The sequence below is a fragment of the Pelodiscus sinensis genome, chromosome 1 (assembly GCF_049634645.1).
Source record: "Pelodiscus sinensis isolate JC-2024 chromosome 1, ASM4963464v1, whole genome shotgun sequence".
In the NCBI taxonomy this organism is placed as follows: domain Eukaryota; kingdom Metazoa; phylum Chordata; order Testudines; family Trionychidae; genus Pelodiscus; species Pelodiscus sinensis.
Window position 1 is genome coordinate 235,135,252 of NC_134711.1, and position 18,041 is coordinate 235,153,292.

The following is an 18,041-nucleotide window of genomic DNA, read 5'->3' on the forward strand; positions in this document are numbered from 1 at the left end:
TTTCAAATGTAGACTTATGCATAAAAAACTGTTTTCAAAAGTAAAACAATGTACCTCTTTAGAGCCTACATGTCCACTCAGTCCTACTTCTTGTTCACTCGATTGGTCAAACAAGTTTGATTATAATTTGCAGAAAATAATGCTGCCTGCTCATTTACAATGTCACATTAAAGTGAGAACAGGTGTTAGCATGGCACTATTGTAGCTTACGTCAGAAGATATTTACCTGCCAGATTGGCTAAAGATTCATATGTCCCTTCATGTTTCAACTACCATTTGAGAAGAAATGCTGATGATGGGTTCTGTTCAATAATAAACCAAAGCAGAGCAGACTGGCGCATGTTCATTTTCATCCTCTGAATCAGATGCGGCTAGCAGAAGGCTGATTTTATTTTTTAGTAGTTCAGGTACTGTAGTTTGCACAACAGAGTGTTGCTCTTTCAATGAGTTATGCATTATTTATTTCAAGGAGTTATGCATTATTAATTTATGCATTTTATTTAATGAGCATGTCTTCTGGAATGGTGGCCAGAGCATGAAGAGGCATAGGAATATTTAGCATTTCTAGTATGTAAATACCATGCAACAGCAGTTACAAAAGTGCTATGCAAGTGCCTGTTCCCACTTTCAAGTGACCTTATAAATTAAGAAGCAGGCAGCAGTATCTCCTATAAATGTAAGCAACCTTGTTGTCTTAGAGACTGGCTGAACAAGAAGTAGGAGTGAGTGAACTTGTAGGCTGTAAAGGTTTGTGTTGTTTTGTTTTAGAATGCAATTTTGTAACAAAAAAGTCTACATTTGTAAGTTACACTTTCAAAATAAAGGGAATGCACTATCATGCTTGCATGAGGTGAAATGAAAAATACAATATGGTTTTTTCTTTATCATTTTTACAGTGCAAACATTTGTAATAAAAATAATATAAAGTGAGCACTGTACACTTTGTATTATACTTTGTAAAAGAAGTCATTATATGAAAATGTAGAAAAGCATCCAAAATATTTAATACATTTTAATTGGTATTCCATTGTTTAATAGTTTGATTAATTGCAATTCATTTTAAAAATTAATTGTGAGTTAACTGTGATTAATCAACAGCCCTAATAAAATGTTATTCAAATTAACTTTTTTTGCTTTGCATGAGTAACAATTCTATCTCGTTTCGGTCCTTGCCATTTAATTTAAAAATATCAGCCACTATAGGGAGAGTTGAAAAAATGCAAATTATTGCTCCCTGAAGACAGCAGAATACTTTGACTAACAAAATATTTTTCATTAACGTAAGAGCTATTCTTCTTTAATTAATTAGTTAATATTCAGTTTTAACTTGTGAATTGTAAACAGAATAACTAATATATTTCTCCCAAACTAATTCTTATCAAAAATCAATTATTTGTAGTGAAATGTCAAACATCACGTTGAAAGTACAGGAAGAGTTGGAATAAAAATTGCACACATTTTAAAAGTACATGGTGGGTATTTGCTGGGAGTGAAAGAATGTCCCTTAACTGAAGCACAGAATTGAGAGCCACGATGTCTGGCTTTTCTCTGTGATTCTGATACCAAAAATCTGTATGACTACCAACAAATCACTTATTCCCCCCGTGCTTCATTTGAAATATTCAGAAATAAGATCCTAAAGCCATATTTTGGTGCCTGCCTCATTTTCAAAAGTGCCGAGCATGTAACTCCTATAGCCTCATTCTTTCCATAAAGCCTGATCTACACTAGGAAATTAGGTAGGTATAACTTCATTACTCAAGCATGTGAAAAATTCACACCTTAATAAACTTAGGCTATGTCTAGACTACATGCCTCTGGCGACAGAGGCATGTAGATGAGGCTACCAGGCATAGGAAAATTAAGCGGCGATTTAAATAATCGCCACTTCATTTAAATTTACATGGCTGCCGCGCTGAGCCGATCAGCTGTTTGTCGGCTCAGCGTGGTAGTCTGGACGCGCGGGTGTCGACATCAAAGGCATTTGTCGACCACCCAGGTATGCCTCCTGGGATGAGGTTTACTTGGGTGGTTGACAAATGCCTTTGATGTCGACACCCGCGCATCCAGACTACCGCGCTGAGCCGACAAACAGCTGATCGGCTCAGTGCGGCAGCCATGTAAATTTAAATGAAGTGGCGATTATTTAAATCGCTGCTTCATTTTCCTATGCCTGGTAGCCTCATCTACATGCCTCTGTCGCCAGAGGCATGTAGTCTAGACGTAGCCTTAGTTAAACCAACCAAAACCCCAGTGTAGTCAATGTTAGGTCAATGTGGACCTAGAGGCCACTTTTGGGCAGCTGGATTATATATAACAGGAGAAACCCTCCCATTGCTGTATGTAGCATCTTACTGAATTGCAATAGCCACTGCAGTTTTAAGGTCAGACAAGCCCTCCGGTGGAGCTAGGGGCCAAATATGATAATTTGAGACAGTCTAATGTTATACTTATGTTGCCCCAAATCTCCATAGTGCTGTTTTACTCCAGCTGCCCTTGTTCCCACTGAGCTCATCTGGTAGCTGAGGATCACTGAGGTGTAAGGGAGACCTCGCCATCAGTGTTCCCTCTCTTTTTTTCCATCTGTGTGTGGAATAATTATTATGTACACAAAGGCATGTACAGATGTGCACCACCAGTAGAAACACATGCTGCCAGCTGTGGGTGGCTATGGGTGCTCTGCTAATTAGCTGGACAGCATTTGAATTTCTCCTGGGTAGCTACCCAAGCATTCAGGTAACAGTGAACACTGATGGTCATATACATTTTTCCTTTGTCACGTTCCTTATATGGTTGATGTGTACCTCAAGAGTTATTTCTGTGACTCTGCCACCATGATGTTTCCCTACAATAAGGAATTTCTCAAGCAACTATTTCAAACCTTTATGGCTACTTTCATTTCCAGAGCAGAACAAAACAGCCTTAACAGAAAATCTGAAACTAAACATTTGGTTATTACATAAAGGCATAGGCATAGTTTGACTTCTGTATTTTGGGGGGCAGTTCCAGTCAGCTCCAATGGGGCTGCACATGGTGGAGCAAATTCCATGCCTTCCCAAGGCTTGCAGTTCCCTGACCCTCCAATTTACACACGTGCTAAAGGCCATAGTCTACCATCAGTCTTTGTACAAACCTGTCATTGACATAATTAGGAGATCCACTGTAGCTGATATATATATATAAAAAAAACACGGAATATAAAGGATAAGCACTAGCTGATCGAAAAATTAACTGCTACAGAAAGAGTAAGAGTTCAGCTCCCACCCCTGGTAACTTTATCATTGGATTGTCTCACTTTTCTTGCCACTCCTTTTGTGAGAAATTGTTCTATGTTTATGTTTTCCACTAATCCAGAATGGAGGCTAGGTACAGAAGGGCGCATGGGTTATGGGACTGGGATGCAAGAGATGGTATGAGGTCTGGGAAGGAGTTTAGGTGAAGGAGGGTGTTGTGACCTGGGTCAGAGGATTGGGGTGTAGGGTCTGGGAGGGTGTATGTGTAACCCACACATGGGGGCTATGTCTACACTGCTTCCTCTTGAGCACAAAAATATGCAAATGAGGCAAAGCATGGAATATCACAGCATCTCATTTGCATAATTAATGAGGCTCCGTTTTTGTGTAAGAGGCTTTTGCGCAAAAAGGAGCCATCTACACGGCTCCTTTTTGCACAAAAAACCCCTCTTGCGCAAAAGCCTTTTGCGCAAAAATGGAACATCTTTAATTATGCAAATGAGGCACTGCGATAGTCCATGCTTAGCCTCATTTGCATATTTTTGCACAAGAGGGGGCAGTCTAGACATAGCCCTAGTGTGGTTCACTGTCCCATGCAGTGCTACCTAGACCACAACAACAGATAAGAACAAGAGACCTCCATAGCATGGGCTAAGAAGTAACTATCTTTTAGCTCAAAGGGTAGAGGGTCCTATACTAAACTTCAGAGGTCCCAGGTTCAAATCTGTCTGGTGGTGGTTACATCTGGGTGCAATACAGGATTCTGGCCTGGGGGAGGGCAATAAGAGGGGGTATAGGGAGTTGTGACAGGGAGCAAGGAGGTGCAGAGGGTTTGGATGGTGACCTGGAGGAGGGAGTTGGGGTGCAGGAGGGGCTGGGATGCCAGAGGCAGGCTTGGCCAAGGAGGCATTTACCTAAGTGTCTCCCAGCCAGCACCCCAAAGGCAGGCTGAGCTCCAGATCACTTTAAACTGCAGGCTTGTTCCCACCATGAGGCGCTCAGCTCCAGGAAGGGCAAAAGGCTTGCACTGCCCCCATGCCAATCTCTTAGCTCCTATTGGCTGGTTGTTTCCAGCCAATAGGAGCTGAGAGATTGGCTGAGGTCAGTTTCTATTGGTTGGTTCTTTTTGGACACCAGGAGCTGAAGATTGGGCTAGGGAGAGGGAGATCACAGGAAGCCTTCCCCTCCCTCCAGAGCAGAGAAGTGCAGGACTTCATTTTAAATCCGCAGCAGCTGTGTGCCTGAGAGTCCCGCAGGGTGGTCCGTGGGCCAGATCTCCTGGCTCCGTGGGCGGATCTGCCCCTCAGGCCGTATTTTGCCCATCCCTGATCTAAAAGATAGGGAATCCGGGCTAAACTCCTCCCCCCATAATTTAAATTAATTAATGCAAAAGTATAAGGCCAAGGCAGCCTCATAATCTGGTCACTAAGGGTATGTATGTGTACACTACCACATTTTGTCAACAAAAAAGTGCCTTTTAGCAACAAAACAAAGAGAGCATACACACAGCAATGTGATTTTTGTCAGGAAAAACACCCAGTTTCAGAGAAAAAAACTTCCACTCCCACAAGATAGGTTTTTCTTTTTCCTTCTAAAGTAAAACTCTGATGGTCCGGCATTTGATGGTCCGGCACTCCTGATGGTCCGGCACCATCAGGAACCCGGAAGTGCTCCGGGCAGCCGGACCATTGGAGCTGCTCTGCCCCCAGCTTCCCCGATTCAGCCGCTGCTAAAACTGACCAGCAGCTGAATCGGGGAAGCGGGGAGCAAAGCAGCTGGGATGCTGCCAGGTAGGTCCCGTAGCACTGCCCCTTGGGGCTGCGGGACCAACACAGCAGCACCCCAGCTGTCCCTGATTCAGCCGCTGCTGAGGTTGACTCCAGGAAGCCCGAGGCAGAGCTGCTCTGCCCCGGGCTTCCTGAAGTCAGCCCCTGATCAGTTTCAGCAGCAGCTGACTTGGGTACACCTGGGACAGAGCAGCTGGGGGGCTGCTGGGTTGGTCCCCGCAGCGCCGAAGTGCGGCGCTGTGGGGACCAACCCGGCAGCGCCCCAGCTGCTCTGTCCCAGGTGTCCCGATTCAGCTGCTGCTGAAACTGACCAGAGGCTGACTTCAGGAAGCCCGGGGCAGAGCAGCTCTGCCTCGGGCTTCCTGGAGTCAGCCGCTGATCAGTATCATCCCCCCCCCACCCCACCCCACCCCAGACCCCTCATAGCCCCCCCCTTCCGATAGTCCGGCATATCTGATTATCCAGCACCCCCTGGGTCCTAAAGGTGCTGGATTATCAAAAGTTTACTGTATTTATTGTCAACAAAGAGCCAGCTTAGACACTGCTGTTTTGTCATCAGTTGTTTGGTTTCCACCACTATCCCACAGCACCTGTCCTAATCACTTGCCTCAGAGTTTTGATCTCTGCTCTCCCCACTGGCATGTATCTGAAAGCTGAGTGAGCTGCTCCCTTTGGGGACCAAACAAAGAGCAAGTCATTGGACTGCTCTTCTTCTGCCCTATACTAGAAACACAGCAAACTTCAGCTGCAGGGGGAGGGAAACAGATAGCTGTGCTGCTTTGACATTCCTCAATACAGAGAGCTCATGGAGCTACTTATGATGTTGCTCCAGTTGAGAAGGCTGTGGTGGGAGAACTTGGGAGGGAAACCCAAGATGCGATCAACTCTGCTTTCCCACAACAATGCACTGTGGCAAACATTCCCACAGTGCCTTGTTCACACTGTCACGATGGCACTCCCAGTATGGATGTGATCTGTCCACAGAGGGAACAAGGTGAACGTGCTCGGGCGATTTTTGTTCTGAGTGGAAGAACATGAACGTTCTCCGGCGATTTTTGTTCTGACTTTTCGCTGTCAACAAAATGTAGTAGTTTAAAACACTAGCTTAACCTCCCCCCAGAAAAAGTTTTGCTGCAGCAAGTGAAAGCACAAATGGTGCTTTCTCCCAGAGCGCTCTCCTGCATCCTCTTTCAAGGGGAGGACGTACTCAAACAGCAATCACACTGCTGACTTAGCGACAAGGCCTTGCTGCTAAAAGCTGTGCTTAAGGTTGCCAGGTGTCAGGTTTTGAACCGGACAGTCCAGTAGTTGAGCTTTCTGTTCGGGAAACAAACTGAGAAAATATACATGAGAAGATGATCAACCCTCGCCGTGCTGCCCAGCCAAACCCTCCTGTGCCCAACCAGTCCTGTCTGCCGGCCGCCAGGGACGCTCCCGCTGGCTTCTCACAGAGCCTGACCCAGTTTGGCTCCTCCTAGGCGTGTGCACCGCAGCGTGCGGGAAGAAACGCAGGAGAGAGGCACAAGGCTCGGGCGGCGCTCGCAGCTGGTGGCCTGGGCGCGCGACTGCAGCGGGGCTACTCGGACTCAGGCTGCAGCGAGTAGCGGCCCCGCCGCGCCCAGACCTGGGAGGGGCGGGGCCACGGGCGAGGAGGCGGGGACGGTGTTGGGGGCGGGGCCTGGGTTCAGGCGCTAGAACCCAACCCTCTCCCACGTTCACTAGTTACCATAGAAACACTCGGGAGGCGGCGGGCCCGGATTGGTGACCTCTGACCGGACGCGGGTGCTGACGAAGGCGGAAGTGGGAAGCAGGATGGGGCGGCGCTGAAATCCCCCCCGGACCCTGCCGGCTGCAGTCCCGCCATGGAGGTACCGGGGGAGGCGCCGGCGGGCTGATGCGCTGGCGCGGGGCCGGCGGCCGCTGCCCTCCCTGAGCGAGACCCGGCGCGGGGGATTAACCCCGCCCCCTCCCACCCCGCTGCGGCCGGGGGGGGGGCGGTGGGTGACCTTGGGCGCGCGGCTCCCCCAAGTCTCCCCCCGTGTGGGCGTGGCCGCCTCCCCAGTCCCGGGGCAGAGGGCGGGTCACCCCCTTCCTCTGCGCGCGCTCGTGAGCCCCTCCCCCCCCCCCCGCTCCTTCCCTGGGGGGGGACCCCGCGCTGCTGCGAGCGGGGGCAGGGGCGCTGCAGCGCTCGAAGTGACGTCAGGGGGCCCCTTTCAACTGTCTCAGCAACGTGAGTCCAGAGTCATTTCGGGCTGGAGTCCCGCCAGTCCCGGCAGCTCTTGGGGATGGGGCCGCTATAGGTTGCCCCCGTGCGCATCTGTTCCGCCCTAGAGTCGTTCATGATTGTAGGCACTGAGGTGTTCTAACTTCTCCCATTCCCTGCTATTAAGTTGCCCCAAAACAACAACCACCCCAATTTCCACAAATGGAAGCTGGTTGCAGGGGGAAAAAAACCCGCTTTAAGTTGTGTAGCTCTAAGTCCAACTTTTTTGGAATGTATCTTGGACTTATAGGGTGTGTCTAGACTCCTGAGTTTTGTCGACAAAAGTGGACTTTTGTCGACAAAACTATACCAGCGTCTACACTACCGCTGAGTTCTGTTGACATAACGTCGACAGAACTCAGCAGTTTTGTCGATGCTGGTAAACCTCATTTTACGAGGCATAACACCTTCTGTCGACAGAAGGTTTTATTGCCTGTAGGGTTGCGTCTAGACTACAGGGTTCTGTCAACAAAGCAGCTTGCTTTGTCGACAGAACTCAATGTGTCTGGACGCTATTTGTCGACAGAAGTTTTGTCGACAGATACTGTCGACAAAACTTCTGTCGACAAAACGCGGTAGTCTAGACGTACCCATAGTGAGGATGACTTGTACCACCCAACTACTGGAAAACTACACAGCGGAGGCATTTCTGGAGGGGCAGGAGGAGAGGTGTCTGCACATCCTCTCACTTCACACTGTCTATGATTGTTTTAGGGTAACAGCAGGGTGGTGATTGCCATAATAAACTAGACCCCATGAACCTTTCCAGTTTGGTATCTTCCTTTTGGGAGCAGTGCCAACCGCATTCATGCTTCAGAGAAAAGTGGAAACACTGTTATGCACCTCCTGGGTTAGTTGGTTTCTCTGTGGGAGGTAAAAATCCATCCTGAACACAGCTGGGGGTGACTAGATCTGTAGATACTTAGATGCTTTATAAAGCCTAATAAGAGCATTCAAGCTCTAAGGGACCTTGATGATATTTTAGAAGTCTGCTCAATGACTAGATTTCCTCCATTCTGCAGATCAAGTAAAATAACCCAGGGGCTACATAAATGTAATGGCAAGTGTCAAGTAATTTTTATCTCTCATAAGTACTGGGGCAGATATATTTTGTGTCGTTTTTGCAGTTACAGAGAGAAACAAAAAGGCTTCCAAAGAAAGTTTCAAATCATTGTATTTGTAATGTCAAATACATTGATAAATCCAGTGTAATCTGTGGCCTTTCTTGAAATGTAATTGTAAAGTTGTGATCGCATCTCAGAACGTGGCATAGTTTTGGATGATTAGTTTAAAAGATTAGCGTATTTTCCACAAAAAAATAGTTTGGTACTTCTGTGTAATTTGTTTGCATTGTGTATGCCTTGTTAGAAGCTTATTTAATTGCAAATGAGCAAAATAGACTCATAAAGTGAAAGTAAACGCATCTAGTCTGATAGTGTAAACAGAATGGTGAATCAAACATACTGTTTGTACAGTGTGGAAATAGTATGTATAGCATGGTGGCAAAGTCTTTTGTGGCTACACAGTTTATACTGTGTCTCATCCTGTCTGCTGAGAGTTCTGTAAGGTCTCTCTGTGTAGAGTCCCAATCCCTTTTTTCATATGCTTCTGCTTGAACTTTGAGTTTAAACTGCCAGTGTTTCTTCAGGTCTAGAGCTCTCCAATAACATGAAAATCAGAAAGTAATCCTACAAAAAGTAGAAACTGAAAAACTGCTAAGGAAGAGGGAAAAACACTTGTATACAGAGAAAATGAGAGGCAGAGGCACAAAATGAGGCCTAGCAAGGGATGTAAAAGACAAACGGGGTTTTTAAAATACTTTCTTTCTCTTGGTCCTAATGTAAGTGTAGGCCCTCTTAATGGAGAAGGAAAGTGAATATCATGATATCAAACAGGCTGATCTGTTCAGTTCCTATTTTACTTTGGTCTTCAGTAAAAAGCTTAATGATGACCAGGTACAAATCACAATTAATATTAAAACAAGGGAGAAGCCTACATAGGAAAATAACATGTTAAAGAATATTTAGATCAGTAAGATGTATTTAGATGCCTTAGGTTGTAGGCAGGATTTCTGTTCTATATAAATTGTATGCCCACTTCACCAGGTTTTTTTACAGTGAAAAACATCAGATTAAATGCATTTATAGTAAACTTCCGATAATCCGGCACCTTTAGGACCCAGGGGGTGCCGGATTATCAAATATGCCGGACTATCAGAAGGGGGGGCTATGAGGGGTCTGGGGTGGGGTGGGGTGGGGAGGATGCTACCCCAGACCCGCTCATAGCCCTCCCTTCTGATAGTCCGGCTCTGCCCCAGGAGTCCCCGATTCAGCCACTGCTGGTCAGTTTCAGCAGCGGCTGAATCAGGGGCGCCTGCAGCAGAGCAGCTGGGGTGCTGCTGGGTTGGTCCAGTAGCGCCGACCCTTGGCGCAGCGAGACCAACCCGTCAGCACCCCAGCTGCTCTTGGGGACGCCTGGGGCAGAGCAGCTGTGGTGCTGAAGGGTTGGTCCCGCAGCGCCGCTCCTCGGTGCTGTGGGACCAACCCAGCAGCCTTGCAGCTGCTCTGCCCCAGGTGTCCCCAAGTCAGCCACTGCTGATAGTGATCAGCGGCTGACTCCAGAAAGCCAGAGGCAGAGCTGCTCTGCCCCAGGCTTTCTGGAGTCAGCCCTGGTCAGTTTCAGCAGTGGCTGAATCAGGACGCCTGGGGCAGAGCAGCTGGAAGGCTGCTGGGTTGGTCCCACAGCACCGAGGGGCAGCGCTATTGGACCTACCCGGCAGCACTCCACCTGTTCTTCCCCCTGCTTCCCGGATTCAGCGCTGGTCAGTTTTAGCAGCGGCTGAATCAGGGAAGCTGGGGGCAGAGCAGCTCCAATGATCCGGCTGCCCGGAGCACTTCCGGGTTCCTGATGGTGCCGGACCAACAGGAGTGCCGGACTGTCAGATGCCGGACCATCAGAGTTTTACTGTACTTTCATGTTTATTGTACAAGTCTCTCTGTTTTGATAATTTGTCATTAAATCGGCTTCTGTTTAAGGGAAATCTGAATTAGCTCTGAAATACTGCTAATTGGGAGCCATCACTGATGGACAATTTAGAAAGAAGCTGAAGTCTTATAACATGCACATAACTTGTATAGGATTAGAGAAGGCCAAATCTTGTTTGTATCTTTTAAATAGAGGACTGAGAGAATTGTAGACCAACCAGCCTAACCACTACCCAGAAAGAGACTGAAACAAATTATTAAACAATAATTTTTGTGAGAACCTAGAGGATAATAGGATTATAAGGAATAGGCACCATAGGTTTGTTAAGAGCAAATTATGCCAAACCAACCAACTTTCCTTCTCTGATACTTACTAGTCTAGTGGCTGGGGAGCAAGCAATAAATGTGATATCTTGATAATTTTTTTAGTAAGCTTTTGACACAATCCACATGACATTCTCATAAGCTAGATAAATGATAGAAATGTAGCCGTGTTAGTCTGGAGTAGCTGAAACAAAATACAGGACTATGTAGCACTTTAAAGACTAACAAGATGGTTTATTAGATGATGAGCTTTCGTGGGCCAGACCCACTTCCTCAGATCAAATAGTGGAAGAAAATAGTCACAACCATATATACCAAAGGATACAATTTAAAAAAATGAACACATATGAAAAGGACAAATCACATTTCAGAACAGAAGGGGGATGCGGGGGGGGGGGGGAAGGAAGGTGAATGCCAGTGAGTTAATGATATTAGAGGTGGGGAAGGGGAGATGTCTGTGAGTTAATAGTATTAGAGGTGATAATTGGGGAAGCTATCTTTGTAATGGCTAAGATAGTTGGAGTCTTTGTTAAGTCCCCTGCGGAGAGTGTCGAATTTTAGCATGAATGCCAGTTCAGAGGATTCCCTTTCAAGTGCAGATTTGAATGTCTTCTGAAGTAGGATGCAGGTTAGCAGGTCATTGAGACAGTGTCCTTTGTGGTTGAAATGACAAGCAACTGTTTTTTCTTTGTGATCCTGTCTAATGTCTGTTTTGCGGGCATTGATTCTTTGGCGAAGTGTCTGAGACGTTTCTCCAATGTACATAGCAGACGGACACTTTCGGCACATGATAGCATAGATTATAGATAAATGTAATTTACATTAAATTCCTATAAAGTGAAAGACTGTTTGTGCAGTTACTTGTTGGTGAATTCTACATCATTGCACATGTGCAGAATTCATGTCCCCTGCAGATTTCTTTGCTTCATTACAGAAAAATAACTTCCGATGGGGAAGTAAAGGGAAGCCATGAGGCTGGTCACAAGTCCCTCCCCAGCAGGGCTGGCAAGTCAGTTTGGGCACCCAGAACAGCTCATAAAGATGTAAAATCACTGATGAGCTGTGGGGGCTGGGTGGTCATGCATGTGTGTGAGAGAGAGAGAGACTCTGTGCTTGCAGCATGGTTGGCATAGCAGTGGTCCCCAACCTTTTGGGGCTGCCGGGCACCCAGGGATGGGGCCACACATGCGCCGGGCGCCCGGGGGTGGGGCCACGCATGCGCCGGGCGCCCGGGGGTGGGGACATGGCCGCGCATGCACCGAGCGCCTGGGACCCAAGGCGCAAGAATGGCTCGGGCCAGCCCTGGTCACTCGACGAGTGCACGTAAATGTCCAGGCAGGCACCATGGCGCCCACGGGCACCGCATTGGGGTCCACTGGCATAGAGGGTCAGCGCTTTGGGGTGTTTCCGAGGAGGTAAGTGTGAGGCATGCTTTGTCCCCTCAGGCAGAGCAGAATATAGCAGCCTGCCAGCTTAGTGAATTGTTCCTATTGTTTTTAATGAATTCCCCTAGGAGTATAAACCAGATATATAAATTATTAAAGCACAATATGGCCTAATAAATGCTTATAATAAGTTAGTGATTAAAACTAAAATTTTGCACTAAAAAAATTCCTATAAAAATGGCAATGAATTTTTTGCTATTGATCTTTCTAAAGATGGTCAAAAGTAAAGATAAATTGCGAATTTGAGTCCCTAGCCCTCACTTGCTCGTCGGTTGCCTATGATGTAACACTGAGTGTATGGATATTTATATTTGACTAGTAACTAGAAGTAAAGGATCAATACTATTTACATTGCTATTAGAGAGGGTTGGGGATTTCCTCCAATGCTCCCCAATCCCATTCTCCATACTATCGTTTCAATAAAATTAACAAAATAATTGAAACCAGTATCATTGTGTTGTTTTAAGAAATAAAATATGTAGCAAGCCCTGCATGGATACAAATGTCAACTCATGGAGACGGATATGTGTGGATAGACATCAGTGTCTGCTGATCTGCAGGGCTTTACTCCCAAGAATCATTGTGGCCTATGGAGAGGAGCATAGTAACATTGCTCCTGAGAGCCCCCAGTCTGTGCTGGCAGCTCCTCCTGGCAGGATTTTTGCAGAATTAAGAGTAGTTTCCAGTTTGACAGCAAACATTGAAAGGTCACATCTAGTGGGGTCAGTCCTGGATCTAGTACTGTTAAAATATTTTAATTAATGACTTAGGAAATGGAGTGGTGAGAATTCTTAAATTTATTAATAATATCAAAGTGGGAGAAATTGCAAGCACTTTGGAAGACAAGTTTAGAATTCAAATGACCTTAACAAATTGGAGAATTGGTGTGAAATGAACAAGAGAAAACTCAAAGAAGACAAATGCAAATGAATTCACTTAGGAAGGAAAGATCAAAGACACAGCTACAGAATGGGGAATAACTGGTTAGCTGGTACTGTTGAAAAGGATCTGTACAGTAGACCACAAACTGAACATGAGTAAACAATGTGATGCAGTTTGAAAAAAGGTTGTTGTTATTCTGGTGTACATTAACCAAAGGGATTCATGCAAGATATGGAAGGTAATTGTCCTGCTCTACACCCACTAGTGGAGGTCTCAGCTGAAGTACTGTATCCATTTCTGAGCAGCACACTTTAGAAAAGATATAGACAAATTAGGGAGAGTCCTGAAGAGAGCAACACATATTACTAAAAATTTAGAAAATCTGACTTGTGAAGAGAGGCTGAAACAATGGGAAGAGAACATATTTCAAGACATACTATTAGTCTTAAGAGCTGTTATAAAGAGAACAATGGCCAATTATTCTATGTCTGCTGACAATAGGACAAGAACTAATGGACTTTATCTGTAGCATGGGGGATTTAGGTTAGATAAAAAACAAGCTGAACAAATACCTTTTATGGGAGGTCTTGGTCTACTTCGTGCAGGGGCTGGACTTTAATTTTTGAGGTTCCTCCTAGCCCTGCATTTCTATTCCCAAGTATATGTAAACATTGTCACCTTTCAAATCCAGTCCAAGATGATCATCTTTGAGCGTAACTTGGAAGATCCTACCATAAAATCACTGTTCATTTAAATGATATCCCTCTTCTAGTATTTTCATTTGTCTACATTTTTAAGACTGGTCTTTTGTTAGTAAGTTATCAAGCTATACTTTCCAGACCAGTTGCAAATAAAAAAGATTTTGTCCACCCTCTAAACACAAGTTTTTTGGATTATTATTAATTTTTAAGACTATATTGGCTTACATCATGCAGTGAATGATCTATCCAGATCTTGATGTGATAGATGCCTGAGCTCATTTCTTCCATTTTTTTGTTGTATTTTTTATTAATTTTAATTTTCTAGAGTTCTACCTTCTACTGGAGGAGTTAGTTATTGTGAAGGTACCTCTGGCTCTTAACTGGTTCTTAACTGGTTAGGAATGAAAAGAAATGAGTTCTGACATGCTATGCTTTGTTTTTTAGGTTCAAGATGCTGGACAGGATATGGTGGCTTCCTATGCCACACCAGGAACTGGTAAATCGAAGGTAAACTTTCTTTATAAATCTGTTAAATGGGTTTTACTCACAAAAGCTCATGATCCTATATATTTGTGCCACAGGACTAAGCATCTTTACAGTTGCAGACTAACATGGCTACACCTGTGAAACTTTATTTACAAATATAAGTCATTGGGACAGATTTATAATCTGCTGCACTAGCTGCTACTGAGGGAATATTTAAGAGAAATTAATTTTTAGAAGGGAAACACTGACTCCTCTGTTTATTAAATTATTAAACACAATTTAATAGGGCTCTAAGTTTAACTTTGGAGAATGCTGAAGAAAGAATGTGTTAATTCTGGCAGTTACTATTGGAAGCAAATGTACTAACACTTTAGAAAACATTTGGCAGGATCCAATTCAAACAATGGACTTTTCAGGGTATAAATTTCTTCATTTAAATTTACGGGCCACTTGTACCATTGTGTCAAGTCAGCATGCCAGGTTAAAAGCATTCAGCAATTTAAATTGTTCTCAAATACGTCCTTAGTTTGAGTCTTAACCCATCTCTGTATGCTAACCCTTCACAACTGAATCTTACTTTCACATTGATATTGCCTCATTACTCCATAGGGCTCAAACTTGTAAGAATTAATATAGAATTAGTAGATGTACTGTACATGTACATTGTGTTTACAGACATATGGTTAAATATGTTTCATACCCTGAATTTTAACATCTTGAAAGTCAGACAATTAAAATTTCTTGTTTTCAATTTTAAAGGCATTGGGAAAGCATGTTTTGTAAACTGTCACATTTTACAGCTGGATACGCTGCCCAAAGAAGATCTCATCAAATTTGCAAAGAAGCAAATGGTGCTTATACAGAAAGTGAAGTCAAGATGCACAGGTACCATAGATAAAGGGGATTTATTTGGCTGTCCAAGATTTTTTTTAATAAATGAGATCAGTATCGACAAAGTAATTTTCTATGCTACTGTATTTGACCACTGCATTTGATTCCCCGGTGAAAAACTTACATTTTCCAGGAACTCATTTTGTTCCATTTTTCCTGCCTTTTTGAGAAGATTAGAGTAGAAAGTCCAAAGTGGAGGAGACATTGCAATGATCTCCCAATAAATCTTACTAACCAAGCAAGAAGGAGCGTGATGGGAGAAAACTTGCTTAAAAGAATAATTGAACTGCATCTTGATGTGGGGCCTTTCATGGAGTGTCTGCTCCCCATATTTGCTAGAATGTTTGCTTTTTTTGTCATAGTATACAGGAGGCCCCAGACTTGCACCACGATTGGTTCTGGAGGAAGCATTGCAAGTCGGGAGGCGTCGTAACTCAAACCCGCATTTACGGTAGGCGCTGTGCGCCATTGTGAATGGGGACTGAGGACATAAATCAGGGGTTTCCAGCCCCTTCCGCACTTACAAAAATGGTTGTAAGTGCGAGGGGTCGCAACTCGGGCGGTTGCATCTCGGGGGCCTCCTGTATAGTAACATGTTTTGATGTTGGTGGAGGGAGGTGGAAACTCCAAGCCAAATAATATGATTTTACATATGTAAAATTATATAATGCAACCATGTTATGGCGTTGTTGTTTGTGTGTGTGTGTGGTATATTATAATATTATTCACACACACACACACACACATGCAGACTTATCTGTCGTTGCCTGAGTCCTGTGCTCTTCCCGTCCCCTTCTCCTCCCCCCCCCCCCCCCAATGCTGTGGCCAAGGGTTGCGGGGCGGAGGCGTGTTTGGGAACTAATTACCTCTGTGCTGACAGGCAAGATGATGGAGCCCCAGCGCTGCTGACTACTTCCTTGGTGATATGGCTTCCCTCTGGCGGATGCTACTGGATAGCTCTTTTCTGTGCTCGCTGCCCCCCAGGGGCCATTCTTATACTATGTCCCTCAGAACCCTCCCTTTACATGTTATGGCAAACTTTCCCAAATCCTGACCTTGCTATAAGGTAGGAAAAGAGGAAGCTGCATACCAAACTTGGTGGCCCTACCTGTTACTGTATGCAGGGGCAGATGACAGTTTTGCGGGGCGCCGGGCAGCGTAATTCCGCGGGGCCCTCCCTTTGCCACGGCGCATGCGCAGCGATGCCACCGCACATGCACGGGGCTTTCTGAAGCGCGGGGCCCGGGGCGGCCGCCCCGTTCGCCCTGCCCTATATCCACCCCTGACTGTATAGGAGGAGTTCTTGAACAAACGGATGTGCAGACAGACACACTCTAAAACAGGTAGACATATTTTAGAATCTGTCTGAGAAAGGGACAGATTTCCATTACATGCAAAGGGAAGGGCTGCTATGAGGATGCGATATGAGAATGCCCACAGAGGGCAGTGAGCCAGCAGGAGAGAGCTGTACTACAGAGGGATGATTGGGAGCAGCTGTACCACCACGGGAGTGGCCAGCAGGTCTGGAGCTCTGCCATCCTGCCTGCCAGAACACCAGTAAGTAGCCCACCTACCCGAAACCCTTTTCTACCCCTCCCCTTCCCCCCACTCCTGGCCACAGTGCCAGAGGGAGGGGAGAGAACAGGCCCCAGGCAGGTTGAGGCAGCAGGCGGGGGAGAGGGCCTTTCTGGGAAAACATGCCCTTGGCCCACTGCCTTCTGCACCCTCTCCAGCTCCCCAAGGCCCTGCACTGAAGGGCCCAGGCAAAGCCTGATAAGTCTGCTAGTTTTAAATAACTTAGCAATCGTATAATTACTCATTGTTGCTTCTTTGAAAATAAATAGTAAAAGATGGCCAAGATAATTTTGAGTTAATTTAGAGTAGGAAAGATTGTCTGATTTAGAAAAGAGCTTGAAGATGACACTGTGATGGTGTGCACATACCTCTCGTGATCGCCCCCTGGTTGAGGGTGTGTGGGCCTGCACTTTCTCTCCCTGTAGCCTTCCTTGGGTTTAGGTTCTTAATTAGTCTACTAGTCTATCAGTGGTCTCAGCCCTGGTATCGAGTTGTACTTCAGATCTTCCACTGAAGGCAATGTCTTCACCCTCTCTGGACGTTTCAGGCCCCAGGTCTCCTGTTGGCCACTAAAGTATTCAGTTCCCTTTCAGTGTGTCAAAGCCCAAGCCACTTACTAGAGCTTAATGGATATAGGAGGGCCCAAACCACCACTGCTCCAGATCCCAGCACAGCGACTCTGTAGATAGCAGTCATCTGCCATGTCACTTTATCTAAGCTGTGCCTTCATCCTTACATAAAGACCTTGTCCTGATGAAGTCCCAGCAACCAACCCAGAGCTCCTTCTTATTCCCCCTCTTCCATATTTGCCAGCTCTGCTCCTTCCAAGTTTCTGTAGCTCCCTCAGCCAGCCACATTCCTCCAGTCTTCATGCTGGCCATGCAGCGATTTTTATACTAGTCTGTTGGGCTCTGATAGGGACACTCTGGTTGGCTGTGTCCCACACAGCCATTCTAGAAAGCTTGGCTGACCTTATCCACTGTTCTTTTCTGGAGCCTCAGAGACTCTGGTATACCCCATCACAGGTTGAGATAGCACTAAATATTGTTTTGCTCTGAGTGCTTCACAGCTTTTAACCCATTTATTTGAGGCCAACACTACATTTTTATATTCCAAGTGTCAGCCTAGTGTAAGTTCTGATGAGTGTGACTTTTGAATACTAATATTTCAGGAAATTCTTAACGTAAGCTGAGTTGGCGTTTTCAAACTTTTAAATCTGATGTCATTACTATACTATTGCAATATATTTATTATATTTATAATCTCATAAAGTGACACGTTCTCTTCTAAGTTAGAAGCTGCTCTATGAAATGTCTAACTGATTACGGAGAACTTATTTTTTTTATTCTAGAATTGGAAAAAGAGATTAATGAACTCAAATCAAAACCAGGCACTGGAGGAGCTGATGATATTGTTCAGGTAGGCATGTATAATTGTTTTTGAAGTACTATACATAATACATTGCCATGT

The 18,041-nt window shown here is 45.3% G+C and overlaps 1 protein-coding gene across 5 annotated transcripts in view; it reads left to right on the plus strand.

Moving 5' to 3' along the window:
• Positions 1-6,758: 6,758 nt before the first annotated feature.
• Positions 6,759-18,041, plus strand: part of GCC2 (GRIP and coiled-coil domain containing 2) — a 55,639-nt gene continuing 44,356 nt past the window's right edge. Inside the window, exons 1-4 of one of the 5 annotated variants that reach the window (XM_075917908.1) lie at positions 6,759-6,888; positions 14,064-14,126; positions 14,906-14,990; positions 17,923-17,990. In XM_075917908.1, the coding sequence (XP_075774023.1) occupies positions 6,883-6,888; positions 14,064-14,126; positions 14,906-14,990; positions 17,923-17,990 (222 nt within the window). In that variant the 5' untranslated portion in view covers positions 6,759-6,882. Of the gene's footprint in view, positions 6,889-6,911; positions 7,251-7,696; positions 8,134-11,023; positions 12,007-14,063; positions 14,127-14,905; positions 14,991-17,922; positions 17,991-18,041 lie in introns of those variants that run through there. The other 4 variants (XM_006114555.4, XM_006114553.4, XM_075917911.1 and 1 more) reach the window with 4 other exon arrangements.